Source organism: Colletotrichum navitas, assembly GCF_030913465.1.
Source record: "Colletotrichum navitas strain CBS 125086 chromosome Unknown LY79scaffold_3, whole genome shotgun sequence".
NCBI classification, from domain to species: Eukaryota; Fungi; Ascomycota; class Sordariomycetes; order Glomerellales; family Glomerellaceae; genus Colletotrichum; species Colletotrichum navitas.
The window spans coordinates 847,877-875,269 of NW_026850549.1; the positions used below are offsets into that span (position 1 = coordinate 847,877).

A 27,393-nucleotide genomic window follows, 5' to 3' on the forward strand; every position below is an offset into this window, starting at 1 on the left:
AGTTCTCGTTACCGGTCAGAGTGAATTGGTGGACGTGCAGCATTGGGTGAGACACCTCGAGGCGGTGACTTTCTGACATGGGAACATTATTGCGAAGAATCCGTTGATGAATCCGTCAACAGGATGGTGAGGGTAGTCAAATCATCAATCAACTCGTCCATTTGGGGGTTGTTTGGGGGTCGGAAGAGATACCAAGCTGTCGTGGAACGAACCAGCGAGGAGGCGGGCGGTCAGTTGCCTTTTCTATGGTTCTCGCCATCAGATCATGCCACAGGCCAAGTCACTGTTTCCTTGTTACGGAACGGGGTCCATTGATTGATATAAATCCTGATCGATCAATTGAAAAGAGGAAAACCACAACTACTCCCTATGGTAGCTGGATTTAGGAGGAGAGATCCCAGAGGCCACTCTACTCCGCACTCTGATTCAACTGTCCCAAACCCCGTTTTTGTGTTCTTATTCATCCACACGCAAGCCCCCAGCGTCTCACTTCATCACATTTGGTCGGCGTACGTTGAAGTCCTCTTCCCTCTCTCGTAACGGGGGTAGGGAATCATGGCGTGATCATTCAATGCGCAAAATGCCTTTTAGTACTTGCCGACGAGCTACCAGATGAACTGCCCTGGCGAGTACCCTCAAAAGATGCCAGCCGCGTAACACCATCCCAATGGAACCCTGAAATCCAGCCAAACTATGCTGACCTTTAATCCTTCGTCTTCTGGGTACCACGAAGCAGACCCGTCCGTCTCGCAGCAATAAGACCGGCCTTTTGTCCCTGGACGGCGTAGCGGGAGATGGTCGAGGCCTTACCAATATGCTGGTGGTTACCACCACCGTGGGGATGGTCGACGGGGTTCATGGCAACACCACGAGTTCTGGGCCAGTTGGCACCACGCTTGACGGCGAACTTGTGCTTGGCGCGAGAAGCCTCTGTAGATGACTGTTAGTGGGTTGTTGTTCTCTTTGACTGCGTCTTTTCGCAGTCTTTACCCATCCACAACTAGGGGCCAAAACGTACTCAGGAGGGGCTTGTCGGTACGGCCACCGCCGGCAACAATACCGATCATGCCGCGGGACTCGGAGTGGACGACCTTCTTGGCGCCGGAAGGGAGCTTGATGCGGGTCTTGCCCTCATCGGGGTTGTGGCCGATAATGGTGATGTAGTTGCCGGAGGTGCGACCCAGGGTGCCACGGTCACCGATCTTGGTCTCAACGTTGGAGACGACGGTACCCTCAGGCATGGAGCCAAGGGGCAGGACGTTGCCGACGGTCAGGGCGGCCTTCTTTCCGGCGTAAATGAACTGGCCAGTGTACATGCCCTCGTTGGCGATGAAGGTCTCGGTGTGCTGCTTGAACTTGTAGGGGTCGCGGAAGACGACCTGGGCAAGGGGAGCGCCACGGCCGGGGTCGTGGATGATGTCCTTCACGATACCGCGAAGGTATCCGTGTCTCTCGGCATAGTCGAGGTTGCGGAACTTCGCAGGGGCCTGCACAACAATTTCGTTAGGAACAAACTGTCGTCGTGTCGCGGGGGTTCGATAGGATCGGATCTCACCTTGTTCAGGCGGGTATTGGCCGTGAAGATAGAGCCACGGCCCCTTCTCTGGTTACGGATCTGGGAGAGAGATTGTCAGCACTCATTGTGTCCCATACGCCACAAGTCCATCGCGAAGAAAAATGTTCGTGGGTTTCGAAATCGATCAATATCGGGCGCGGCGACCGGCAGTAAAGTCGAATATGCGCCATTGTTTTCGAATTTGTTATGAAATCGAGTGTTGAATAGAACAATTACTTACAACGCGACCCATCTTGGCTGTCCTCTGGCGTTCGGAGGGCTAGGTGTTGTCGTCGGTGGTGAGTTGGGGATTTCAAAAGTCACCTCGAAACAATTTTGCTAGAGAAGGAGGTCGTGGGCCGGGAAAGTGTGCCCTGGGCCCCACACTGGCTCGTTCCATTAACCGAGCCCGTCACGTGCATAGCGACTGTTCCTTCAGAATTCTTTCGGTGGGGCACATCGAGAGAGTTAGTTTTCGGACAGGAAAAATACTGGCAGCGGTGTAGCCCCACAAGATCTATGCTGTTTGGCCAGTCCATTCTAGCCTCGAGCCAGAGAACCGCCTGCATCGTGTCACGATCTCCGCACTTAACCCTCATGTCCTAAACGTCTAGTTACGGCCCCAGCGGCCCACGCCCACGATGTTCTCAGCGCCATCATGCACTGCAGTATCTCCTCACTCATGCTATATCATTCTGTAGATGCAGACGGAAAGAGTATGGATTCGATCTGGCTCATGTGGGTGTTCTACTCGGCTTCGCATTTCTCTCACTGTCTGCTGCGTTCTGTTCAAGGCTGCATGTTCTGACGCTCTGTCAGGATAGCTGTGTCTGACCGAGATCAAATGTGTTTTGTGGGCTGGCATGTTTTAGAAGCTGCTGAAGGAAGTTCCGCGAGGATCCCAGAACCCTAGAGGTCGAGGCAGCATCGTGTGGTCCAGCGACCAACGTCATCCGAATCTTTGCCGGGGTGGGCGAGAGCTTCATCGCGCGCCCGGCGACCCATGAATTCTCACCGCACGCCTAACGCGGGCATTTTTGAGGGGATGCAGCTGCATCCTGGCCAAGCAGAGCCGAGTACGCGGGATCAGCACGTATTACCGCAAGCGATCGCCATGGTCCGGTTGCCTTCAGTGAGGCGCCGCAGCACTGGTGGACACGCGTATGGTTTTCTAGCACTGCACATACATCATTGTTGATGGATTGGCCGATTTACAATGGCCATTTTGGAAGTGCTTAGGTCCGTTTTCAGGCATGCATTATGTCCCAACCGCATATCGCTTTATTCTGGACGTCTTTTCCGGAAATAAGTTGGAGGCTGCATCAAACCACCATGGTCGACTATGGATTCAATCGAGGGATGAGAAAGGTGTCCTGGGACGCAAGTTGCGTTGGCCCTCGTTTGCGTCGGGCGTCGGGCTAGGCTGGCTGTGGTGCAGTCATGTGACCATCGACAAGACAGTAACGGATGGGTACATGGTTTACGAGTATGCTCTGCAAGTGCCAAACCAACGCCCTTGATACGAAGTGGGGATCCAACTTTCCATTATTGCAACAACTAATTCATTGGGCTGCGTCTTTTGAATTGGTGTGGTTTTGGACGGTTGGGGGCGGCTGCCGTTGTGAGGTCAACTCTGGACTGGTGCTCCCAGCGGGAGCGAGCGGGCCCAGCGGACAAGGACAGTTTTTTTGGTCAACCAGATGGTTGAGGAATGGCATCAACTTCGAGAAGCCGGTATGCGTGGTACATGACGAACCGGTGGCTGTCTGACCTACACGCAACAATCAAGTGCAGCCATATCTCAGGGTTCTAAGAGCGACCGTCACTGCACTTGTGGACGATAAAACCATCATTCCCACAACTCAGACGATGCCCTCGTTCTGATGGGCCGGTGTGCTTTCTGGTTCATGGTCGGTGAGACATGATGTTGAGTGTGAGGTTCAGTCTGTCTGGGATATCCCACGGTAGCTGTTAGGTGGGGTACAGCCAGCGTGGATTCTCCAAGATCCTCAAGGGCAACCTGGAAAGCTGGTGCTTCACGGTCCACAAGACGCCCTAAAACACAATGAGAAGCAGCAAATATAGGGCGGCCGGAAGCATGCTGCTGCTGCCATTGTCTTAGGAAGGTCTTGGGGTATGCGGCAATGCGTTATTCATACAGGTAGGTTGAAAGAAAGGCAGATTATGTAGAAAGGTTGTAGGCAGGTAGGTAGATTTTAAATGACTCGGACCTATCAGAGAACCAGGCTCAAAGAAGTTGCGGCTCAAACGTGACTTAATTAGTCCCGTGGGTGGGCGTTCAAAACTTCCTCAATTCAACATACGCGCCTAAACTTCCTCCACCTACCACGATACCCATCCAATTTCGACACTGCCACACGCAGCAGCCATCAACGCGAATCCCCCATCCAAAAAAAAAAATCTTCAAGATGGCAGACGACGACTCTTCAGACCTGTCTTCTCTGTCATCGTTGTCGCCCGTGCCGTCCGATATCGAATCCGACGCAGAGCCAGAGCCCGAGACGAAAAAAGGCGATGGCATCTTGAAGTTCTTCCCCAAGCTCGCCAAAGGCAAGAAGGCCGCAACTGCTGCCAAAGAGCCCTCACCGCCACCTCGCAAGCGTTCGCCCTCACCTCCGCACGAGAACACCTTTGAAGACAATCCAGACATCGCTGTATGTCAATTGTCGCGTCAATTCGCGCAGAAAACGCGTCGATTCGCGTCCTTCACGTCATCGGGTCTGCTAACGTACCTTTAGTTTTTAGTTATGTTTCGGAGCCGATTCAACGATGCCTTCCCGAAATCCCTAGCCAACTTTGGACCTCAAGAGCTCGAGCGCGGCATTATTGACAATCCTCCTAGCGAACGAGTCGAAGCCTTTCTCTGTGCGCTGCTCTTCTTGCTCCTCAACCGCAAGCAGGACGTTAAGTATGTTGATGCGCCACAGAGCACGAGTCCTAGACGAGTTGCTAACTAATCTGCTAGAGCTGGCCAATACTCGAAGGCTCTGGACGATGCACTGTCTGCTCACAAATCGCAGTGGCCGAGGTCATGGGGGGGCGTCAACCCGCTCTCGGGGAACAACACTTTCCACAGCATCACACCCACCCAGAGGGTAAGCACCGAACCGTTCAAAATTTTTCTTGCGCATTTGGATTTTCATGGACTAATTATTTGCTCAAGCTATCTCTCCTTCGTGCGCTGGCCCTGTGGTCCCTCTCGGCGTCCGAAACTGTTAAGACGATCATCAACAAATCCTACAAGGGGAATCGTCACGATGATGACCTCAACCAGCCACTCTCAGTCCAGTCGTGGGGATCAGACAGCGATAAGAGACGATACTATCTAATTGAGGGCTTGGATGATACTGCTTTCCGCGTCTATCGCGAGAGCAACCCTGCGGGTTTCAACCGGACCTGGCGGTCGGTCGCTGGGTCAATCGATGAGATCAAGGCCCTTGCAGACAAATTGTCGACGAAGGATGGCGGGCCCAGGGCCAGAAAGCTCGCAGACCAGATGCTGCAGGCCATTCCTCGGTTTGAGGCGACTGAGGAGGTTTGTCATATTTCCTGGCTTTCGCTCTGAGCAATGACTGACGACCACAGAAACGGCGACGCAGAGAGTATCGACAAGCTCAAAAGGCCCGGTTCAAGCGCCCCGAGCCTGGTTTCTCTGTCTACGAGGGCCGCACGAGAGGCAAGCGGATCAAGTACACTTACTCCGACGATGAGGACTTCACAGACTCGTCGTCTCGGCGCTCAGCCCGCAACACAGGCACAAGCACACCTGCGGAGCCGGTTGGGCCGGTGACTACAGCAAGCGGACGTCAGATCAGAGCCCCTCCCCGGTTAAATGCGAGTAGTGCGGCTGGAAGTGTGAACGGAGACTCAGAGGATTCGCATCAGCAATCCGAGCCCGCTGTTGGTCCCGGTGGCCGACCCCGACGAGCTGCTGCAGTCAACCATGGTACAAATGGATGGTCAGCTAAAGGCAGTCGTACCCGCGGACAGAAGTCCATGGACGACGACGACGACGACGACAACGACGACGTCAGCGAGCCTGATTTGGGTGACGATGAAGAAGACCATGTACCGGATGAGACTGAAGAGGACGACGAAGAGGACCTTGACGAGGATGTGGAAATGGCAGATGATGATTTGGTCGATGAACCCCGGAAGAGCCTGATCGTTAAGCTCTCGGTTAAGAAGTCACCGACAACAACAAAGATAGCCATGATCACCCCTGCCTCAGAGGATGATAAGGCCATGGCGAATAACGACGAACTGGCAGACGAGATCATTGCTAAGCCCAAGGAAAGAACGCCAGAGCCGGTCATCAATGTGGCAACCAACAAGCAGCCGCTCAGTCCTGCGGCCGTGCAGACCTCCCTGGCTTTTAGAGGAAGCCCAGACAAGCCGCACTCATTGCCACAGCCGGTGGGCGTGGGCTCGCGCGATTAGGGGGCTTTTCAGCTATCGGTTATGACGAATCTTTTGGCGTTGGGCGGTAAAATTTCCAGGCGAAGTGCGGATAGATGAAGGGAACCGCCAAGGCGATTAAATGACTTATTTCTGGAAGCATTTGCCCTTCCATAGACAGTACTACGACCCGTACTGTGGTTAATTTGCGCATCTGTCGATGCGATGGTACCGAGGGTTACCTACTTTGCAGAGACGTTTCTGCCATGAGTTTTAGCTGTACAGATACCACACCAATCATGCTTCCTTGCCCTTGTTTAGCCTCCTAGTCTCTTAAAGTTCCTTCTTCATCCTCCAGCTTGATCCCCTTGACGGCGGCAGTTGCCAGTTGTTTACGCCGTACCACCATCTCCGTACTTTGGCGCCTATTGAGCTACCGTGCACCTGTGCGTTTCTGTTCCAATGGTGCCAGCCGATGAGGAACAAGTTGTAGACGACGCCCTGAACCAGCGGCATCATGACCTGCACCAAATTAGTTCCAGTTGCGCACGACTTGGTACAGTTGCATCACGCACCTGGTCCCTGGCGGTAATCCACGCTACCCGCCCCCAGGTATCGGCCTTGGAGATGCTGTGAAGGTAGCTCTGCTCGAAGCGTAGGTCGGGCATGGGCGGAAGTTTTGCCGACCGCTGCTTTGGGGTCACGATGCTGCGGGGGATGTAGTCGTCGAGCTCATCATCGTCGTCAAGGTCGTCGTGAGCTGAGATGGGTTCTAACGTCACAGGCTCCTTCTCGGAGGCGGTTGTGGAGGGATTGAGGTCGTGATTCGGGGATGGGGTCCGGTTGATGTGCCCGGTTTGTATTGTCTCCGCGACTTGGATAGGTACGGAGGAGGCCATCTTGGGCAGTGCACCGCAATGAACAAGCTCAACGGGGCAATTACGGGGGGAGCTTGTGATGGTGACAGGCGTGTTGCGAGGTTGCAATAGAGTTAACTCGTTAGATACATATTTGGTGATTGATAGGCTGTCGCTACAGCGCTCGTTTAATTACATAGCCATCCCCACCCGCTGAGGTCATTGCATCGGCTGTTTTCTCAGGCTAGGGGCGGCGGAACCTGTTAAATCAGGTGGGGTGATACCTAACAGGAGCATGGCAGCTTTGTCTCAAAAGCCTACAGTTGGTTGTTTCTTTAGCAGATATCGATGTATTCTATTGCCAAAGAAATTATCTGGAGTATAGCTATAAAGATTGTTTGTCCCAGAGTTGTTTTCTCATAAGTCAGAGTATGGAATGCATACCTTCTGTTATTAAAAGGTGAAAGGTTGTCACAATCCGAACACAAGTGTTGGCAAGGGGGCGGCTCCAAAAACAGCAAAGGTACGTGCGAGTGTCAGGATGTGAGTACTTACGTAGGTAGGTAGGTAGGTAGGTAGAGGTAGCCACTTGAGGTACCTATCAGCCATTGGCTGAGTGGCTAGGCAGTCAGAAGCAGAAGGCACATATGACTCGCTTGCGGTTTAGCGCCCTACCACTGCCACTGTCAGAGCCGGATCCTTGTGCGGTGACAGCACACTCACAAAAATCGACCAGCACCAAGTTTTCTTTCCTTGCAACCACCCGACAGCATTGCAAACGGAGAACCGCGCGACGACAACAAAAACCTTACCGTCACGCGAACGCGTAACCTTCATTTTGTTGTCCCCCGAGTCTTCCCAAGTATCCTTACTCAAGATGTCAGACCCTCAGGCAAATGAGGCCGAGAAGAACGTGAGTTGTTTTCTGATTCTTACATCGTGGCCTCCGAGCCCCTCCTTTTTTTTTCTGCCCCGCGCCCGCCCCGAACCTGCAGGCTGACGTTCCCCTCTGATGGGATGAAACAACAGATCGAGATATGGAAGGTCAAGAAGCTGATCAAGCGCCTTGAGGCCGCTCGTGGTAACGGCACGTCCATGATTTCGCTCATTATTCGTACGTTTCCTTCCTCGATGCCGTCGCTGGTGTTGGGCCCGACTGACCCCCACTACAGCTCCCAAGGATCAGATTTCCCGAGCCGCCAAGATGTTGGCCGAAGAATACGTACGTCCCGGTAATCGCACACTTCTCGACACTAAACATTGTTAACGAGACTCGTACAGGGAACGGCGTCGAACATCAAATCCAGAGTCAACAGACAGTCTGTGCTTTCAGCCATTACTTCGACCCAGCAACGCTTGAAGCTATACAACAAGGTCCCTCCCAACGGACTGGTCGTCTACTGCGGTGAAATTCTGACCCAGGAAGGCAAGGAGAGGAAGGTCAACATCGATTTCGAGCCCTTCAAGCCCATCAACACGTCCCTCTACCTCTGTGACAACAAGTTCCACACGGAGGCTTTGGCCGAGCTGCTCGAGTCAGACCAGAAGTTCGGCTTCATCATCATGGACGGTAACGGCGCGCTATTCGGAACTCTTTCCGGAAACACAAGAGAAGTCGTCCACAAATTCTCTGTCGATCTCCCCAAGAAGCACGGCCGTGGTGGTCAGTCCGCCCTTCGTTTCGCCCGTCTTCGTGAGGAGAAGCGCCACAACTACGTCCGCAAGGTTGCCGAGTTGGCTGTCCAAAACTTCATCACCAACGACAAGCCCAACGTCGCTGGTCTGATTCTTGCTGGTTCCGCCGATTTCAAGACTGACCTCAATGCTTCCGACCTGTTCGACAACCGTCTGGCCACAAAGGTCATCAAGGTTGTCGACGTTTCCTACGGTGGTGAGAACGGCTTCAACCAGGCCATCGAGCTGTCCTCCGAGACTCTCGGCAACGTCAAGTTCATCCAGGAGAAGAAGCTCATCGGAAAGTACTTCGAGGAGATCAGCCAGGACACTGGACGTGTCTGCTACGGTATCGATGACACTCTCAAGGCTCTGGAGCTCGGTGCTGTTGAGACTCTCATTGTCTTCGAGAACTTGGAGATTACCCGCTGGAAGCTCAAGGACAGTCAGGGCACCGAGCACTTGCTGCACACCACCAAGCAGCAGGAATCCGGAGACCGCGCCATCTTCATGGACAAGGAAACCGGCCAGGAGATGGAAGTTGTCACCCAAGAATCCTTCCTTGAGTGGATTGCGGAGCACTACAAGGACTTTGGTACCAACCTAGAGTTCGTTTCGGACCGTTCCACGGAAGGAAACCAGTTCGTCAAGGGATTCGGTGGCATCGGTGGTATCCTCCGGTACAAGGTGAACTTTGAACAGTTGGCTGATATTGACGAGGACGACGATGAGTACTACGACGGTATGCAGCCCTCTCCGTCTCTACATTTGCTGCAGCCGGCTGACCCTTTTCAGATTGACCAACCGAGCCCCTCGAGAACGAGGGATCGACTCAAGTACCGTCTCTGAAGCATAACAGCGAAGAGGAATCCGCGCGCACAGCTTCGCAGCCCGCGCCGGCGCCCAAGCCGAAGGTCGCTCATCGGCTCCTAGCAGACAGGCGCCCGATGAGCCCGGCTCACCTCACTCACCAAGTGGCGCGCCCGAGCCCGCTTCGGTCTGTTATGAAGGCCTCTTGAGTTGAGACCTAGTCTACAGGTACGATCACTATTCTCGGCTATTTCAAGAACATGCACCTAACTAGTGTCCAGATGTTTCTCTTGCAGATGGAGAACACTCAAGAGCGGTCGGGAGGCGACCGCTTATTGATCGCGACTAGATAGAATGGAAATTGATTAAATGTTCAGTCACTCCTTGAAGCCAGTTTTGAGACACCTACCACCTACCTGCCTGTGATGGTGTGCGCAAGTAATCTGACGTCGGCCCCTGTTTGGCTATATGCTTCACGCTTCGACCTTAATAGTTGTAAAATTTCTCTTCCAATTCTAGTGACTTTTTGTCTTTTCTGTTCTTCATATATTTGTTCGTCTTGTATTCCTTTTACACAGAAACCTTCAAGGCTTTGCATGAGTTAAAGTCTTATCCGATATGCAACTACACCCACTCCCCGCCTATATGCATACTCACCCAGTACTTCTAATTTCAATTTCATACGTCAGTCACTCTGTGTAAGTCGTCAACGGGATCGTGAGCATGAGACCACTTACTTCCCGGCTCCACGCTATACGCCGGGGCTACTCAACTCAACATGCCGCTACTTCACTGGAGGCTGGAATCGCCAAGATCCTGCACACCAATAAAAAAATCCCAGACCACCTATCGCTAACACCATCGCATCTTCTGGACCTCTTGTTCTCGGACATCTTCCCATCGCCTGGATCTTCTTCACTCTCCAAATCAACGCCACTGAACTCTCCCACATCGTTGAGTCCCACATCGTTGAGTCCTGTTCGATCGTTGCCTCAGGGTCACCATCTAGTCTACTTCCCTCTGCAGACCCCGCCGTCCAGGCTCATGCCAGACGGTACGGATCCGGATCACTGCCCCGGAGCGCCGTTTACGCGTCGCCTCTGGGCGGGCGGCGAGGTCAGCTTTCGCGAGGCCTGGGAACATGAGCTTTGCCTAGATGGACGGCGGGCGGAGTGCATCGAGAGCGTGGATGATGTGCGGGCCGAGAAGGGGAGGGTTTGGGTCGAGCTCTGGCGTCGGTACGCGGCGGCAGATGCCGCCGGTGGTAATAAAAGTCCCGCAATCGAGGAAAGGAGGACGCTGGCCTTTCTTCCAGATGTTGATACTTCCGCACCGACTCGGCGCGGCTTGAAACGTATGTATCTGTCACTGGTCCATGAACCAGTCCCGTTGGAGTTTTCCATGTAACCGGCTTGAAGTTGACCCTCGTGCCAATAGCCCCCCATAAGTCGACGGCGTCTCTCTCTCTTACGCCAACGCAGAACCTCCTCACCAACTTCAGCGCCCTGACGTACAACGCGCACGCAATCCACCTGGACCCAGCGTGGGCCGCGAAGGAAGGACACGCGGCGACGTTAGTTCACGGACCCCTTTCTCTCGCGCTGATGCTCACGTTCCTCAATGGGTTGGGCAACGGGCAACGCGTGCGTTGGTACGGGTACCGGAACCTGACGCCACTGTATTGCGGTCGCGAGATGAAGCTTTGCGTTCGCGAAAAGGAAGCCGCACGGGTTGGGAGCGAGAAGGAAAGGAGGTGGGACGTGTGGATCGAGGGAGATGACGGGGTAATGGCAGTCAAGGGGGTTGCCACGACTGTTGACGTCTAGGTTGTGGGTCAAAGAGATTGTGGAATGATAAAGCTCGATGTGATTACAGGAAAGCGCTTTATGCAGGAGCATTAATCGGGGGCATGGTTGCTAAAACGACTGTTGAGGACCGCCCAAATAGGTGTCCCGAAACTACTTGTTTGTGTACAAAGTTGACGACTGTTGACGCAAAGCAATCTCGCAACGACTAAGTTTCCAATTCCCTGTTTCTCTCTTCCTCGGATGGTTGACAGGCGTGCACAACTCCTGCCTGTTCATTATGCTATGGCTTCTAGAGCACATCACAAGTTGGCTGCACTATGACAATCAACCAAGGGCTGTTGCACTTGAAAATTTCGGATAGGCTTCATGACTAAGATATAAGGCCATAGGTACAGACTTATATTTGTGCTGCTCCTTGTCGTAAGTGTGATGGAGCTTCTGCAGGCTGTTGTGCGCCGCTATTTCTAGCTGCACGTCATAGAAGGGAGAAAATCCCATTATTAGGCATGTCTCACACTTGCCGTCAAAGAGGCTTGTTGTGTGTGTGTGTGTGTGTGTGAGAGAGAGAGAGAGAGAGAGAGAGAGAGAAAATTGTATTCAGGCTACCGGACCCTGTAATCGATAGAAAGTTTGAGGACCTGTGTTCTATGTAACTGCAAGAAAGTTAAAGACAGGAAACAAAGAAAAAAGAAAATTGACGGTGTTGCCAACCGTCCCGAAGACCACTCCCCTGCATATAAACTCGACCTGCTCCCGTGGACCTCAGCAATCAAGTGTCCTTAAGTCAAGAATTCAAGAATGCTCATTACCACCGCAGATAATCTGCCCTGTCACGTGTCTAACGTGACTGCGAGTGACTCTCCTCTCTCTCTCCTTCCAAGCACTGACATTATGTTGTTTCCAACTGATGCCATAGTTCTGTAAAAGCTATTGATTTGGTGCTTTAGGCATCGGGCCCATATGGTTTACCCTTTTGTATAATCTTTGCGTGATATCGAGGTCTCAAAAGTGTGCGCCCACGTTAATATGGCGTTCAGGGCTCAAGTCGTTGTTTAACGTTAAGGGCAAGCAAGTTGCAGCCATTCGAGATACCAAGGTTCTTTGTTCTTATGCTTTCGAGGCTTCTTTGTCAACCACGGTGGTTTCGTTGAGCTCATCTTCGGTCTTGTTGTTAGGGGAGTTGTTTGTGATGCTTTCGGCAGCTCCGTGGTGAAGTTCATTAGACGCCTCATCACCACAGCGTGGCTGAGCCTCTAAGAACTCGCCAGCTTCATCGTCGAGATTTTCCAGAATCTTCTTGGCTGCATCTTCAATCTGGAGGTTGGCAGGCAGCTCATCTCCAAACAACTCTGCCCAGCGTCGGAGCCAGCGCTTGTTGCTCCAAACACATTTGTCGTACAGATCACCCTTCATACTACCACCAACCGGCTTGCCACAGATCTATCAACCAAGTAAGCCAAACTTGAAGTTATGCTATCCTCATGACGAGGGAAATGAGGTTGAGGGGCAAAGACTGCTTACTGGCGGCGAGTAATTGAAGAAGATCTTCTCTCTTGTTCCAGCCTTGATGACTCTGTCCCACCATCGAACACTGGTTTTGATTTCGAAGAACTTGACGAAATGCTGAAACTCTTGCTTGAAAAGTCCTGGTGTAAGGCTTGTGCGCTCAACACCACGTGCCTGCCATTTGCCACTGTCCTTCTTGTGGAATAGCTTTGCGCCAAACCAGTACAGACGCGGCATTGCATGAGACTCAAAGAGCTATCAATATCGAAGGTGAAAATCAGGGTGTGTTCTTGATACGTTGTGCGCAAACATCAGAGACGTTTTTGACGGCTTTCGACTCACATAAAGTTCATACTTCTCATGCAGAGCTCCATACTCATCCTCTGAAGTCCTGAAGATATCAACCTTGTACTCAAAAAAGGTCTTGTCGGTGAAGATGCGGTAGAGATCTAACAATTAATCTAGTGAGTGAGCGTACTTATTATGGATGTAGTTTGAGAATTGGAGGAGCCGCTGACCTGGATTCATCCATGTTTGTCCAATTACAGCGTTGCGGGCTTTCTTTTGTGCCTTGAGTTGCTGTCGAGACTTCTCCTTCTCATTGGCTCTTGTTGCAGAGAAGTCATAGTGCTTTTCACGAAGCTTCTTGTTGTGAGTGCAAGAGAACGTGAACCAGTCCCAGCTGACAATATGAATCTTTCTCTTGCCCTTCTCCGCCTGCTTGACTAGAGATGATGAGTTACAATTAGCTCTTTCCCAGTAAAAGTAATAATACGGTGAGTTGAATAATTTCTTGTACACAAAGGGTATAGCATCAGTGGGGGTGAGAGTACTTCGGCGGTTCTTCTTCCTGTCTTTGAAATCCTTGTCTGTGCAGACGAGATGGGTCACAGAATCATCCAAGTCTGATGAGAATCGGCCTTTCCGTAGCTTTGTCCATTCCTTGGCCGCTTGCTCGTTGGGGCAATCACTAGGAAAGTCCCCAGCAGCTGCAATGACGAGGTCTTTGAAAATCCCTCTGACCATTGTGGGTTGCGATGTGTTATGTGTGACAAGCCGTATTTTTCTGATGAGAGTTAATTTGTTGTAAGTCTGTTGAGCGGTTTGGGTGGAGATTGCAAGAGTTGAGCAAAATAAAGCGATAGCAAGTGCATGTGGGTGTGTGTGCCCGGGACAAAATGGAAGACTGAGACCAGAGGGGGTTGGCAGTTTGCTTATATGAAGAGAGAAAAAGAGGCCGAGAAGAGCCCTTGATTGAGAAGGACGCCATTAGTAGGAACCAATATGGAAGGAGTGCCTGATGGCATTACACCTTTCATTGAGTGGAAGGAAGCGACCAAACTGGCAATGGTAAGGATGATAAACCGCAAGTTGGGATGAAATACTTTTCTGCTTCACATCTATGTTCTCAGATTACTAGATCGTATACATTGTAAACAAAATAGCTTGTCATGTTTATGCAACTTCAACAGCCTTGTTTGACGCACTCTTACATTGACACAATAATTGATGCCATTTCACTGTTTATTTGGGAACAATTGATCATGTCCAGGGCCTTTTGCATTGATGGCAAGGGCCTTGGATTATCTAAAGCTCTTCGCATTTTTGACAAATGTCCTGATCTTCTCCAAGCTTTGCTTCCCATCCTCCTCCACTCCGCTGCTTACGTCGACGCCCACAATGCGGTTGCCGAAGTCGCCCACAGCCTTGACGGCGTCGAGCACATTGTCGGGGTTCAAGCCACCGGCGAGGATAACTTGCAGTTCTGTGTCCTTTGCCAGAATATCCTTAACGCTGGAGACGTCAAGAAGCTTGCCAGAGCCGGCACCGGAGTCGAGTAGCGGGATTGTGTGGTAGCCGCGAAGACCGATGCCAACGTTGCTGGGTTTAAAGGCTCGAATTACGGGGACAGGGATCAGGTTTGCCCACTCAACAGGCTCGTTGCCGTGGAGCTGGACAATATCCAGGTTGAAGCGCTTCTGCTTCTCGAGAACTTCATCCAGAGGCTGGTTCTGGAAGATACCGGCGAGAAGCGGGCGGGAACTTGACAATCTAGCAACCGAAGCGGTGTAGTAATCCGTGGCGGACTTTGTGGGTATGTTTGTCAGTGTGCGTGTGGCCGAGGGCTTGAAGGAGTGTACGGCCTCCGAGATCGCTGCCGCTGTCTCATCGGATATGCACCGTTTTGCCCCCGGAACCAGGCAAATTCCGACAAAGTCAGCACCGGCCTTGATAGCCTCAAGTGCTGCTTCGGGGGTCCGTGTACCACAAATCTTGACTAACAATGGTTGAGTCTTGACTGGCTCCGGTTCAGCAGCGGTCCCTGAGCACAGCTCTCTGATGAACGCTGTTGTATCCGGTGCTCTAACGATGGCTTCCCCAACCAGGACAGCGTCAACACCATCATTCTTACACAAGACAACATCCTTATGACTGTTGATGCCGCTGAGAGCGCAGATGATGGTGTTCTCTGGAACCATGCTTCTCAGTCTGCTTGTTGTGTTCATGTCAACCTCAAAGCTCTCCAGGTTGCGGTTGTTGACGCCAATAGCCTTGGCACCAAGCTTCAATGCCGCCGTCATCTCCTCAGCGGTCTGGACCTCAACTAGAGGCTCCATCCCCAAAGAAAGAGAGTACTTGTACAGTCTCTCGAGCAGGTCTGTCTCCAACATCTTAACGATTAGCAGAACAGTGTCGGCGCCAGCTAGTCTAGCTTCGAGGATCTGATACTCCTCAAAGATGAATTCCTTGCGAAGGATTGCTGGTCTGTTGGGCATGCCATTCAGTACTTGTCTCACAGCTCGAAGATCCTCAATGCTGCCCTTGAACCACTCGGGTTCAGTCAGAACGGAGATGACACTAGCGCCCGCGAGAGCGTATTTGCGGGCCTGTGTTGGAGCATTGATGTTGATGTCAAAAATGCCCTTCGAAGGTGAGGCTCGCTTGATTTCTGCCATCAGGGACACGTCAAACGGAGTTTGGCGCAGACGGTCAACAAATGGAACCAAGGGTGGGGCGGCGTTGAGGTCGTAGGCAGCCTGGAGGTCCGCAGGTCTCTGTGAGGGAATCAACTTCTGGGCGGCGACGGAGGCTTTTCTGTGGGCGTAAATCTGTTGCAAGATGTTGTTCTTCTTGCCCGTGGCCGGCGCTGAAGCCGTCGTCTTGGCGTCGTTGCCAGTTGTGGCATCTTTCTTCAGTCGGGCGTTTTCCTCCCATGTACCACCTTGAAGCTGCAGAAAGTTGCGGAGCATGGTGCGACCCTCTGCGGTGAGGATACTCTCCGGGTGGAACTGCACGCCTTCGATGGTGTACTCCTTGTGTCGCACACCTTGAATAATACCGGGAGAGCCGTCCTCTGTTGCAACCCAAGAAGTGACCTCGAGACAGCTTGGTAGGGTGACACGAGTGCCGGCGAGCGAGTGGTATCGAGTGACCGGAAGACCTTGACGCAGACCAGCGTAGACACCCTTGGCATCATGCGTCAAAGGAGACGTCTTGCCATGAAGCCATTCACCCGCAGACCCGACCTCGCCTCCGTAGACATCAAAAATGCACTGCTGCCCCATACATACTCCGAAAATGGGAATCTTGCCGGCAAAGTGCTTGATGGCATCTCGGCTTACTCCAGAATCGGTAGCGGGATGCCCAGGTCCAGGACTGATGATTAGCTGTGTCGGCTTCTTATCAATCAACTCTGCCAGAGTAATCTTGTCGTTTCTGTAAACAGTGACATTCGCGCCTTCAAGAATGAGGTACTGGTAAACGTTCCAGGTGAAAGAGTCGTAATTGTCAATAAGAATCAAGTTGGAGGCCGTCGGAATCGGTGACGACGGGTCCGGATGGTGGGGTGAATGATCGATGATATCTAAGGACGGCATCTTGGAAAAGTACTGAAACGACTGAGAATTGAGTCAACCGAGCCGTGTATTCTTAGTATTGGTCCGATTCTCGTGATGAAAAAGACCGGTTTGATGCTGGTTTGGTCTCGAGCTTGGGTGAGGTGAGTCAAGTATTTAAACGAGAACAATGGCGGCAATCAAATGTAAAGTTAAAATAGGACAGTAAATCGGAGAATTAAACGCACTGTCTGATCTGCTGTTAATTAGTATGTTTTTACAGTGTGTTGAAGATGCAGAGACATGCTGCAAGGACCCCAAAAAGACTGCCCCGCCGCTTTCGCAACCCCGGGAGCCGGGACTGCCTATTGTGGCACCCGTGCACAAGACAGACGCTAACATCCAAAGGAGAATTAGTGCAGTCTACCGGAAAAACCCTGGAGGAACTGGAGCTCCCAAAAAAAAGTGAGCTCCAACCAACCACCATCGGAAAGGCTGCAAAAGCATTCGCGGGTCCAAAGTGTACAAGCGCGTCGACTTGCTCATTTTGCTTCTCAGGCACCATAGCTCACCGCAGCCTCGCCTGATGCAGTCTAGAAATTGACCGTCCTGCCCAATCGACCTCTGCGGTAATGGCGCAAGTGGCAGACAGTCATTATTTTCCTCCTTTGGAGGAATGCCTGAATGGAGACACCATCATTATGTGGGTAGCCTCCCGTTTGTTGACTTGAAGACGCCGAGACGACTGACCTGTAAATCAGCTCCTGGAAGCTCATTGCAGCTGCGCTTTCAGACAGAGACGAAGCGAGACGGAAGAGCGATGCTGTCGTACAGTTTCTTCAAGACGATTACGTGCGATCCCTTATAAAAGACCCAGCGACCGCCTTTGCGCCGCCGAGCGATTCTACCAAATCCAACTTTGAGACAAGGACAGCCGCCATACACGTTACCCCCCAGCCGAACGAGAAATTCGACATCAAGGTTATCAAGGAGGATGCACAATGGCTTAGTAAGAATGCTAAAGTCAACCTCATCGCTGCGCTTCGAGCGACAGTGGTTGAGTTCCAGATGCGGCCAGCAAGCCACCTGACAGGAACACTTTCCTCTCAGGACATAATAAACCTGCAGGAAGCTTCGGGAGTTGCGAACATTCAATCATCTGCTTTGGTGCCTATTGCCGGTGCCGCGCAGGACGCAGAGACGATTTGGGCCGACTTTGAGAAGGAAGAGTCGAGGCGACAGCGGATCTTCCAAACGTACCTTTCAGAAAGACGTCATTTCCTGATGACTGCCGCATTGGTCCAAGAGACCGTGTTGTACAAGCAGCCTTTAGCGCCAGCATCTACAACGGTCGACAAGCCGTCAATGCAGACGCAACTGATCGCAGCGAATGATCGTCCGAAATACCTCGACAATCTCCTGACGACATATCTACAATATGTCACTGAAGCCGTTGGTCGGCTTGCCGAGGGTCTTGAAGCAGTTGTTGAGGATAAGAACTTGCTAGGGGACGAACTTGAGTTGGAGTGGATGAGGACAGCCCTGACCGAAGTTGTCCATGCTTTGACGGTTGTCTTTCAGTCCATCGATGGCAATGGGGATGCGTTTGTACCCTCTGCTGTGGTCGGTCAGTGGTTCACCCTCATGGAAAACTACGGATTCCTGAACGGGATAACGGCGGTAAGTCGAGAGGCAGCTCCTTTAGGGCGATAACTAACTTCGATCAGCCAACTGATATGATCGCTTCTCTCATCATGCCCCTGAGGTCTCTCATTTGTGCGATCTCAATTAAGCTCTTAAACCCCTCGAGGTCCATAGAATGTCTATCGGAAGAAGCACCAGAGTACCGAGGAGATGAGGACCCCTATATTACTGCACCCGCAGTGCTTGAACAGGTGCACAACGCAATCTTGGCAGCGGCGAATGCAGACTGTGAAAGTCAGAGCGTCGTCATCTTTGCTTGGACTGTTGTTGTCCACCGCATGTTCTATTCGCATCATGACCGAATCGAGAAGCGAGATGCTCTTCAGAACCAGCGATCACAGGAGACATTTGAGGCCGGTGTGCTAATTCGACCTACTCCCAGTCGCCGGCTTTCCGCTGGAAGTATCGTCTCTCTTGATGGCAAGTCATTCGATATCTTCCTTAACAACGCGGGGCTCGACAAAGACCTGCAGGTTGTGGAGCAGCTCGCGGTGGCCGTTACATCCAATGGACGAGCCTACGAAGTGCTTTCTGAGATGGCACTTGCTATTGGGGGCTCCAGCGACGGAGCCTTCTCGTCGCTTTTGAGCTCTAGGATCCGACTAGCCTATGTCGACTTTCTCAAGGCTACATACCCGCTTGTTGGATACCAGTCAGAGTCGGTCACCTCTCTCCTGTCTGTACTTGGGGCCGGTCAGCAGTACTGGGACCTTTCCAGGCCTGCGCTTCACCCCTCAAATGACATTTTGGCCGAGTTTCTCCAGGACGCTACTGCCATGGAATACTACTTCCATCAGGCCTTGAACCGGTACCCTTTCGAACTCTTGCCGTTCCTCAATCTTTGCCGGACTTTGGCCCACTGTGTTGTTGCAGATGACCGGATGGATACCGTGGTTAACTTGCTACGCAAAACCCCAACCCTCACCTTCATCCTTCCCGACGACTATCAGCAATATGAGCTGGCCCAGGAGGAGGACAACACCAACACATTCTATCTTCTCGAAGACATTCCACTGTTCACACCGGCTACGGCATGGAATCGGAGGGTCCGTCATGATGATGCTTTTAGGATACCAGCGGAAACAGTTGGACGCTTTGTTACAGACACGGGCCGCGTTGTTCTCATGGAATACGAGCATTCTGCCCTTGCCCTCCTTGGCAAGAGACTGGAAGTCCAACTTGCACCTGAGACTTACCGCAGCGAATTGGATGCCTTCCAGCCCGAGGAGACTGCAGAGACGATCGCGCTCTTTGCGGTTCTGCTCCGCGCCGAGGTGCTCAAGTCTGAGAAGCAAGGCCTGAGCGGTGAAACATCGCTCAAGTCAGGGTTGGACTTGCTGGAGGAGATTGGCAAGCACATTTCTGGAAACAAAGACCTTGTCGCAGTCGTGTGCGAGACCATGGATGCCTACATGCAAGATGAGAAAGCTACGGAAGGTCAAGGCATTGCAGTCCTCAACTCTTGCGTCCAGTTCCTGCATGCAATCCTGCCGTTGTGCCCCACGAGAGTATGGTCCTATCTGGCGCGTTGCGAGCTGCTCAACTCAGAAGCTCAAGCAGGCAAGCTTGCAAAGATCACCGGTAATCTCGACCTCGTCGGGGACCGATATGAACTCCTGCTTTCAGCTGTGCGTCTTTTCGCCAGTCTTATTGACAGTGTTAAAAGCAGCGCTGTTCAGCGCAAATCCGGCAACAAGCTGGTTGGACGTCAACAGGTTTCCAATAACGTTTGGCTGGGTGTGGCAGACAAGGTGCTCGGCAAGGTCAGTCTTGCCATTGCCCAGGCCGCGGTCGATGTTTTCGAGACTTCGTCGACTTGGCGATTCGGGTCGGAGCTGCACAAGACATTGCTCATTCGCCATGTCGTTCCTGTCATGGACTACGTTATTCTGCATACGTACGGAATGGGTGACCGAGAAAGTTCAGAGACGCTTACAGCGTGCTTGGAGCCTGCGGCGTCCTACATTATTGACGCTTTCCTCTCGCCGTCCACTGGTTCTCTGAGGTTTCAGCCGCTTCTCACTACATTGGTGAACGGTCTTCAACTGCCTGACTCGACATTGTACCAAGGCAGGCTGGCTTCTGCACAGGAGCAGCTTGTTTCGGCCTTGCAATTCACAACAACGCTGCTGCGGGTTGCGAACTACCTCGAGCGATCTTCGGAGATTTTTGAGGACCACCTCTTCAAGACGTCGTCGATTCTAGCAAGACTTTGCGCCATTTGCGAGCAGTTTCGGCGGCCAGCACTGCTACTTCTCGAGGCGTTGGTCCTTAGTGCTGCTAAAGCACACGACGACCCCCCCTCACTGTTGGGCTATCTTGGCCCTCTGCTGTCTCGGTCGTTCATCCAGGTTCTGTCGCGACTAGATAAGCCTTTCCTCGTTGCTGAGGATGTGCAGACAACATGGAAGTTCTTCTCCACCATCGTCCAGAATCGTCAGCAATGGCTATCCAATTGTCTCTTGACGGGCAAGACACCCAGAGATGCCCTCAAAGGCGCCAAGAAGGACGCCTCTTCCACACCCAACTCAGTACTCGCAACAGCCTTCACCAAGCTCAAGAATATCAAAGAGCTGGATATTGCTGAGGCACTGCGAATCCTAGACTTTGTCGCATCATCCCAAAATCATTGGCCTTGGACCATCTTCACCATGCAAAAGGACTCGTCTTTCTTGGACTCTTTGCGCCTGTACGTCAAGGATCTCAGCAGTTTCACTGTAACCAGCAAAACAGATGCTGTAAAGGCCGCCATCGACGCCAAGATGGCTGCTTACATTGCTGAAATCTTCGCCATGCAGCTCTACCATCTGCGCCAGATGGGTGGTGCCGACACATTTGCTAAAAGCTTAGTGGCCGATCTGGATTACTATCTTCGAGACGGCGTCGAGGTGTCGAGCTACAACAACTCGCTGCACAGCAACTTTGCCAAGAACTTTACGAGCAAATACCCAGGCGTCTCGCTTGAGGCTTTCAAGCGGACCGCGCTCAGACCGGGCGAGCTTGGAAGAAGCTATTTTTACGATCTGGAGAGCGCGACTGAGATGTTGAGTTTCGACCCTGGCTGGCACGGCCGCCGCAACAATGGTTTCCGCCACGAGATGGAAATCGCCAACGCGAATCTCTCCCTCGTTGATGCGCAAATTGTAAGTTGCCCTTGCCGGACACCTTCGAAGAAAAACAAACAATTACTTACATTCAATAGTCCTTGTTCCACGCTTGGGAGTTTCTATTGCTTGAGCTCAGCAGCTCCTTGCCAGACAATGACAATATTGCCAAGCAGATGCTCCAGGTTGCTCAGCAGTGCCTCGAGGCAAACCGGTCCAACCAGGGTCCCGAGAACATATTCATGCGCATCGTTGAAGAGCGGGCTGACCTGAGCCTGCTGCTCGTCCAGCGTCTTGTTGGCAGGCCCATCTCGTCTCACGACGTCAACCAGATTCTAGGGACGTTGTTCACTATCATCAGTGCCGTCGAGGAACCCTTCAGCCCTGGCTCCATTTCGTACTACCGCACGATGCTCAAGACCATCTATGTCACGCTGCGCGCATACAGCGTCGCCGACAAGAAGGGTCTCGGGACTTCGAAGAACGGGGGGGAGGGATTTTCTGTCACCTTGACCCAGACTGTTCTCAACGTCCTTGACCGCGTTGTTGCCAAGGGCTTCAGAACACTGGTCGCGCTTGTGCACGACTCTGAAGCTGCTGTCGCACCCGAAGACCTAGCTCTGCTCACTGCTCTTCTGCAAGCCTGCCTCAACATGCCAATGATGGATCAATGTCAGACACAGATCCTTAATATTATGGCATCTTACGACGCCATGCACGCAGCAACGTCGCTGTTCTCGTGGGCCGATAAACTTGCCATCAATGGCGATCCTATATACGGTGAGCTGAGTTTGTTGTTCCTGCTGGAGCTTTCTACCCTCCCAGCGGTGGCAGAACAAATGGCTTGTGATGGCCTGCTCAGCCACCTGACTTCAGCGGGCATCACCAATTTCATGCGTCGTGGCAACATTTCTCCTTTTTCGGAAGCCATTGGACCGCAAAGGTGCTACAGCATTTGGGTGAAAGGTGTCTTGCCCCTGCTGCTGAACCTCCTGACCGCTCTGGGCGGCACCGTTGCGCCTGAGATAGGCTATGTTCTGAACCAGTTTCCACTGCTTCTGAAGTCGAGCGTGGATCGTTTCGAGGCCCCTGGCGCGAGCCGGACCGCATCAAGAGAAGCACCTCACTATGTGACGCTTCTATCCGTCGCAGAGGTTCACTCGCTTGCGCTCTTGACAAGAGTCATTGCCGCTCTGCGGACAGCCAACACCAGGGACATTCCAGAGATACAATGGGATGCTAGCTCGCTCCTGGAAAACGTCGATTTCTGGTTATCGAGTCGAAAGCTGTTGCGAGACAGACTCTTGCCGCTCGGACAGCGCGAGGTGGAGTGGAAGAGCACCAAGATTGGTACGGCCGACGAGAGCGGGCAACCAGGAAACGTCCTGGAGAGCAAGGTGCTCTCGCAGTTGGAGGCGGTCAGGGATGTGCTGAGCGAAGACCTGGAGGAGTCTTGAGTGGACGAGGAATGCAGATAGTACTAATGAGATGAGCGAGGGTGGCCTTTCATCGGCCGAGGGAAATGGACCAGGAGGGGGAACAACGACAAAACCAGGGCTAGGCGTTCATGTGTGTAGGACAAACGTGCGTGCATTTTCCAGCAATCACTGGACCCCCCCGTATTTCATGTAGAATTCAAATCAGCGGATACCCTCAGCACACCGGCTGGGAACTACCAACATGACACGAAGAGGGAGTGCAAGCACTCCAAGTCAGTCCCGAGCTGTCATTCAACGTGAGAAGGATGGCGGGAATCGGCTCATGGAGTAGGGTTTTGTTTTGCTTTCCCATTCATCTGGTAGTGTCCTTTCTGCACACCCGCAAATGCCATGCCACACGTCTATCCAGCGTCCCTTTGGGGAAAAGTCGTAGTATACAAGAAAAGCCTCCCCCATCCGTGGCTGCAACGTCGAAACAAGCCACTCTCGGTGTGGCCCTCCGTCGGCTAGCTGACGAAGATCGGACGTTGTTAGATCTCGCACCTCAGCCCCCAACACCAACACCCCGGCCCTGGCACATCCTACGCATGCTGGGAATGGTAAAGTATTACATTTCTGCGCGCGCTTCCGAGGGCGTCGTTTCCACGAGGACCGCTGCTCTTTTGCCGTTTTCTGTTTTTACAATCACGTCTCGTTTGTCGTTTTTGCGGCGCCCCTTGCTTCCCCCGCTCGAGAGAACCGAGGGAAGGGCGGGCATAGAGTCAATCTACTACTGCTGCTGCATCTGGGCCGTCATCTGGGCGTTGTGCTCCTGGAAGCGCTCGCTCAGGCGCTGCTGGGAGAACATCTGCTTCTGGATGCAGCGGGTGATGCAGCCCGTCTCGCGGGAGGAGAGGGACTTTGAGGTGAAGTCGTCGATGCATGAGGTGAAGCAGTGGTCGACGAGGTTGCCGAAGAGCTGTTGGGCGAGAGATGGCAGATACGTCAGCGGAAGGCCTTGGATTTCATCGAAGGGGATTCGATTGGGACAAGATTGAAGGACGGAAACTCCGGGGGGGGGTGAAGGGGGGCTATGGGAGAGGCCACGACGATGGGACAATACGGAACAACGTACGTTCATGAACTCCTTGACCTGGCGCTTCTGGAGTCTCTGCTGGAGCTGGGCCTCCTCGGTCTTGGTAAGGCTGTTTTGGAGATGAGATGCGCGTCAGCTATGCCATTTCTCTCCCCAGTGTTGTTCATCTCTAGTTCGAGATTCCCCCCCCGGGAGGGTGGCATCGACTCACGCGTCCATCTTAGATACCGTGGGTTCGATGTGTGTCTTTTGGTGTGTTTGTATTGGATGCGGTCGTGAGGTTCGTAAATGGACGAGTGATGGGTTGGTTGATTGACGATGACGGTGAAATTTCTTTGACAAAGGTCGGCTTTCCCTCTTACCTGTAGCGATTGCGCAGATGGAAAGCTTTCCCCGGTCGGCGTTGGCCAATGAGCGGCCAGGGCCTCGAGACTGCTGGAGCTGCGATAACCGATAAGGATTTAAGGAGGTTTTTTTTTTTCTTTTTTTTCTGGTGCTCGTCCTGGGAGCTCGGGACTCGGGTAACAAATAAATGCATCGCTTTCCCGGGCGGGGCCCATGCTGGGTAACAAGCAATAGGCGTCGTTTGTTCCCAGAGGCTTTGACTGAGGACATGATGCCCTCGGTCAAATTTTGTCGAGGGTCTTGAGGATGAACAAGAGAAAGGGAGGGGAGGGGACTAAACTGAGATCCAATCGCAAGCTCTATCCGAGAGTAGTTACCGACAACGAAAAAAGACGGTATTTGCCTAAGCATTTAATAAGAAGTACAAAGTGAGGTGCTTGCCTTTCGCTCTGTTCCGCCGGTTGTCATCTTCACTGGGGAGTTTGATCTCCTCGCTCCTCTTCCACCATACCCGTCACATGTCTTGTTCACACCGGAAGAGCATACGGAACACTGAAGTATACATAAATGAAAAACATGTTACACAATCATACACATACACAAGCGGAGTGAGAGCGTGTCTGAGATTGTTAAATATATATGACGGAGGACCAAGCTGGCACCTCGTGGTCTCTTCAGTTACCAAAAAGCACATTGTTCAAAGACGTTCAACCCGCCGGGTATCCAAGAAAGGCAGGTGAATGCGCAGCCGGGCCCAAGTGGCCAAACCACAAAAGACTGGGCGGTCTCGAGCCAAACGGGACGAAGCCCATTCACTCCAAGGCGACGGGCCCTCTACATGACAATACAGCAAGCTTTCTCCAGCTTCTTGAGAAGCTTGACAACCAGGTCGCCGGTCTCGTCCTGCTGAGGCTGCTGGTGCTGCTGTCCGCCATGGTGTTGGCCGCCGTGCTGCTGCTGGCCGCCATGCGTTTGCCCGCCATGGTGCGGCTGCTGGTGCTGCTGTCCGCCGTGATGCTGCCCGCCGTGATGCTGCCCGCCGTGGTGTCCGCTCCCGACCTGCGGCGGCGGCGGCATTGTCGCGTCCCCGCCCTGGAGGTTGATGTAGATCCGCCCGGCGTTGTCCTCGGTCGAGTACTTCAGCCCCATCTCGCGGCAGAGCTCCTCAATGCGCGGCTTCAGCTTCTGTATGTGACCCGTCGAGTGGTTGCCCTTGCCGACGATGGCGTGCAGGTGGTCCTGGCCGCGCGCGCGGTCGGCCCGGACCCGCTCCTCCAAGATCCGCTCCGCCTCCTCGACGAACTGGCCGTGCAGGTCGATGCAGCTGCCCGTCACCCGCCCCGGGGCGTTGTTCTCCCGGAAGATGTACTCCGACGCCTGCCGGTTGAGGTCCTCCATGCGCTGCGCGTGGCGCTTGCCCTCGTTGGAGAGCTCCTTGGCCGCCGCGCCGTCGCCGGATTGGTAGGCTTGCTGGGACTGCGATGCATTGGGGATGAGCGCGTTGTGAAAGAGAGGGGGGGAGGGACAGAGAAAAGGGGAGAAAAAGAGACGCAACATTGTAGCTGGTTTTGAGAATGAATGCATAAGAGGTGGGGGTCAAGTATGTACTCACGCGCTCAAAGCACTGGTTGCGCTTGTTGGCTTCCTCGCGGGCGGCGTCACGGAGGCGGTCGTACTCGCGCTCGACGTCATCGTCATCGTCGTTGGCATGGTTGAAGGCTGCAATAAGATCCTCAGCGTGTCAGTGAGCGCGATCCTCCTAGCGGCATGTCACTCTCTTGCCCCTCCCCCCAACGTCCGTGGCGGTTGCGGATTGAAGCCGCGGCTTTCAAGGGCAAAAGGAGAAGCGCGAGAAGCGAGACAAGAAAAAAGACGTACCGCGACCGCCTAAGCGGTTCATAGGGATAGACATTACGGTCAATTTCGATGCGGTTCCGGTTGCAATTGGCAGAAAAAGAATGACAGGGAAATGATGTAGCCGGCAACGAGACAAGCCTAGCGAGGCGCGTCGGGATACGGGCGAGGAGGAGGTTGGTAGGACGGCGCTAAGCAAGCTTGTTTTGCGGCCTCGGCCGCATGATTGTGGAGCAAGACTCGGGCGATGACGCCAGTGCCGACCGGGGCTCCGCTCCCGTCCCCGCCCTCATTGGTACGCCGGGCTGCATGCGGTGCGGCTCGGCTCAGTGACGCTGTCCGGCAGCTGATGAGCCGTCATTGACCGCTCCAGCGTGTCGTACACAGCATCCTGACACCGTGGATCCGGGAAAGAGCACGATCGCCTCGTGCTGCTTGCTCAACTCGAGTGATCTACAGGGGGGGGGGGGGGGGGGGGGAGAAGCCGTGCGCCGCCGTCGTTCGTCTCACGACAGCCTCTCAGTGATCTGAGAAGCGCCACAACGCCCACGGCAGATTACAGGGCGTTGATGGGAAAGGAGTAGGATCACACTGCGCTGCGTTCGTCGGCAGACACCTGGCACGCAAGTCACACTGAGACAGATCAGGTCTAATGGCCGTACCTAAGAGGCCGGCTGCACAGTACGGCGAGCATGGAAATCGGCTCCGTTTCAAGATCCTCTGTGTCCGTAAGGATCAGGCACCGTCCGAAACAAGACTCGAACAGCCACAATGGACGTCCATGCCCGCAACGATGAACCGAGATGTTCCCTGTGCCATGGATCTTCCGTGATCAAAGTTGAGTTGGCTGTCTGTCACCTGTGTGATCTGCCAGACAGTCGTTACACAAGCGACAGGCGCAGGGATGGTGTGTTCTTCTGCGGGCCTTCTGGAATATCTCCCTTTTGGAATTCCGGTGGCTTCTCGAATCGATTGACATTCCTTCGGCGAGAGACGAGCCGTCGGATACACAGGTCCGAGTACCCACTGCCCGAATCAGCTTATCCCGGCCCGGAAGGAATGACGCTGATTCTCGACAGAGGGAGCACCGCTCAGGGGCTTCTCTGAGGGAATGCAAGATGATGGTAAGAACCCCCTAATGCAGTTCGCCCCAGACAGACCTTGCAGAGCAGCCTCGCTCGCTTGTTCCTGCATGATAATGCACTAGAGAACGCGAAGAACGCTCCATCTACGTTACCAGGTTCCGAGCTGTGGACTCGCCAGCCAAAACGCGACGACGGCATTGGATGGGGCCCGGTTCGGAAACGAGAAGAGCCTCCACAATTACCGGGTCCCTTCAATGAAAAGGAGTCCCTCTCGTGATTCCGGGTGGACCGATTTTGCAACTCCACAGTTTTGCCTCTTCGG

The 27,393-nt window shown here is 53.2% G+C and overlaps 11 protein-coding genes across 11 annotated transcripts; 4 read left to right on the plus strand and 7 right to left on the minus strand.

The window, feature by feature from the left end:
• Positions 1–703: 703 nt before the first annotated feature.
• Positions 704–1,808, minus strand: LY79DRAFT_575658 (ribosomal proteins L2 domain-containing protein; the record flags this gene model as incomplete). Its single annotated transcript, XM_060559721.1, has 4 exons — positions 704–930; positions 1,019–1,487; positions 1,556–1,615; positions 1,797–1,808. The coding sequence occupies 4 exons, from the start codon at positions 1,806–1,808 to the stop codon at positions 704–706; spliced, it is 768 nt and encodes a 255-aa protein (XP_060419778.1).
• Positions 1,809–3,984: 2,176 nt separating this feature from the next.
• On the plus strand, positions 3,985–6,016 carry LY79DRAFT_665647 (uncharacterized protein; the record flags this gene model as incomplete). The annotated part of the gene is made up of 5 exons (XM_060563100.1): positions 3,985–4,230; positions 4,315–4,484; positions 4,542–4,671; positions 4,740–5,111; positions 5,162–6,016. The coding sequence occupies 5 exons, from the start codon at positions 3,985–3,987 to the stop codon at positions 6,014–6,016; spliced, it is 1,773 nt and encodes a 590-aa protein (XP_060419779.1).
• A 291-nt stretch (positions 6,017–6,307) lies between these two features.
• LY79DRAFT_665648 (uncharacterized protein) lies at positions 6,308–6,873 on the minus strand (the record flags this gene model as incomplete). The annotated part of the gene is made up of 2 exons (XM_060563101.1): positions 6,308–6,496; positions 6,550–6,873. 2 exons carry the CDS (start codon positions 6,871–6,873, stop codon positions 6,308–6,310), a joined length of 513 nt encoding a protein of 170 aa, XP_060419780.1.
• A 685-nt stretch (positions 6,874–7,558) lies between these two features.
• On the plus strand, positions 7,559–9,496 carry LY79DRAFT_209020 (peptide chain release factor eRF/aRF). Its single transcript, XM_060551524.1, has 5 exons — positions 7,559–7,744; positions 7,861–7,945; positions 8,004–8,053; positions 8,113–9,247; positions 9,301–9,496. Exons 1-5 carry the CDS (start codon positions 7,709–7,711, stop codon positions 9,303–9,305), a joined length of 1,311 nt encoding a protein of 436 aa, XP_060419781.1. The 5' UTR covers positions 7,559–7,708; the 3' UTR covers positions 9,306–9,496.
• A 527-nt stretch (positions 9,497–10,023) lies between these two features.
• Positions 10,024–11,456, plus strand: LY79DRAFT_537042 (uncharacterized protein). The gene is made up of 2 exons (XM_060556642.1): positions 10,024–10,669; positions 10,753–11,456. The coding sequence occupies exons 1-2, from the start codon at positions 10,039–10,041 to the stop codon at positions 11,139–11,141; spliced, it is 1,020 nt and encodes a 339-aa protein (XP_060419782.1). The 5' UTR covers positions 10,024–10,038; the 3' UTR covers positions 11,142–11,456.
• Positions 11,457–11,848: 392 nt separating this feature from the next.
• LY79DRAFT_597883 (uncharacterized protein) lies at positions 11,849–13,801 on the minus strand. The gene is made up of 5 exons (XM_060561802.1): positions 13,463–13,801; positions 13,148–13,354; positions 12,972–13,078; positions 12,645–12,884; positions 11,849–12,563 (listed from the first exon to the last, which is right to left on the minus strand). Exons 1-5 carry the CDS (start codon positions 13,653–13,655, stop codon positions 12,231–12,233), a joined length of 1,080 nt encoding a protein of 359 aa, XP_060419783.1. The 5' UTR covers positions 13,656–13,801; the 3' UTR covers positions 11,849–12,230.
• A 218-nt stretch (positions 13,802–14,019) lies between these two features.
• LY79DRAFT_623018 (indole-3-glycerol phosphate synthase) lies at positions 14,020–16,634 on the minus strand. The gene has a single exon (XM_060562073.1). The coding sequence runs from the start codon at positions 16,505–16,507 to the stop codon at positions 14,213–14,215; it is 2,295 nt and encodes a 764-aa protein (XP_060419784.1). The 5' UTR covers positions 16,508–16,634; the 3' UTR covers positions 14,020–14,212.
• Positions 16,635–17,097: 463 nt separating this feature from the next.
• On the plus strand, positions 17,098–22,730 carry LY79DRAFT_505150 (nucleoporin subcomplex protein binding to Pom34-domain-containing protein; the record flags this gene model as incomplete). Its single annotated transcript, XM_060553586.1, has 4 exons — positions 17,098–17,168; positions 17,227–18,145; positions 18,193–21,312; positions 21,372–22,730. The coding sequence occupies 4 exons, from the start codon at positions 17,098–17,100 to the stop codon at positions 22,728–22,730; spliced, it is 5,469 nt and encodes a 1,822-aa protein (XP_060419785.1).
• Positions 22,731–23,481: 751 nt separating this feature from the next.
• On the minus strand, positions 23,482–24,006 carry LY79DRAFT_665653 (Tim10/DDP family zinc finger protein; the record flags this gene model as incomplete). The annotated part of the gene is made up of 3 exons (XM_060563102.1): positions 23,482–23,670; positions 23,827–23,896; positions 23,999–24,006. 3 exons carry the CDS (start codon positions 24,004–24,006, stop codon positions 23,482–23,484), a joined length of 267 nt encoding a protein of 88 aa, XP_060419786.1.
• Positions 23,648–24,553, minus strand: LY79DRAFT_537047 (uncharacterized protein). The gene has a single exon (XM_060556643.1). It carries the CDS (start codon positions 24,541–24,543, stop codon positions 23,995–23,997), a length of 549 nt encoding a protein of 182 aa, XP_060419787.1. The 5' UTR covers positions 24,544–24,553; the 3' UTR covers positions 23,648–23,994.
• Positions 24,554–26,266, minus strand: LY79DRAFT_537050 (uncharacterized protein). The gene is made up of 3 exons (XM_060556644.1): positions 26,011–26,266; positions 25,745–25,851; positions 24,554–25,608 (listed from the first exon to the last, which is right to left on the minus strand). Exons 1-3 carry the CDS (start codon positions 26,042–26,044, stop codon positions 24,967–24,969), a joined length of 783 nt encoding a protein of 260 aa, XP_060419788.1. The 5' UTR covers positions 26,045–26,266; the 3' UTR covers positions 24,554–24,966.
• Positions 26,267–27,393: the final 1,127 nt, after the last annotated feature.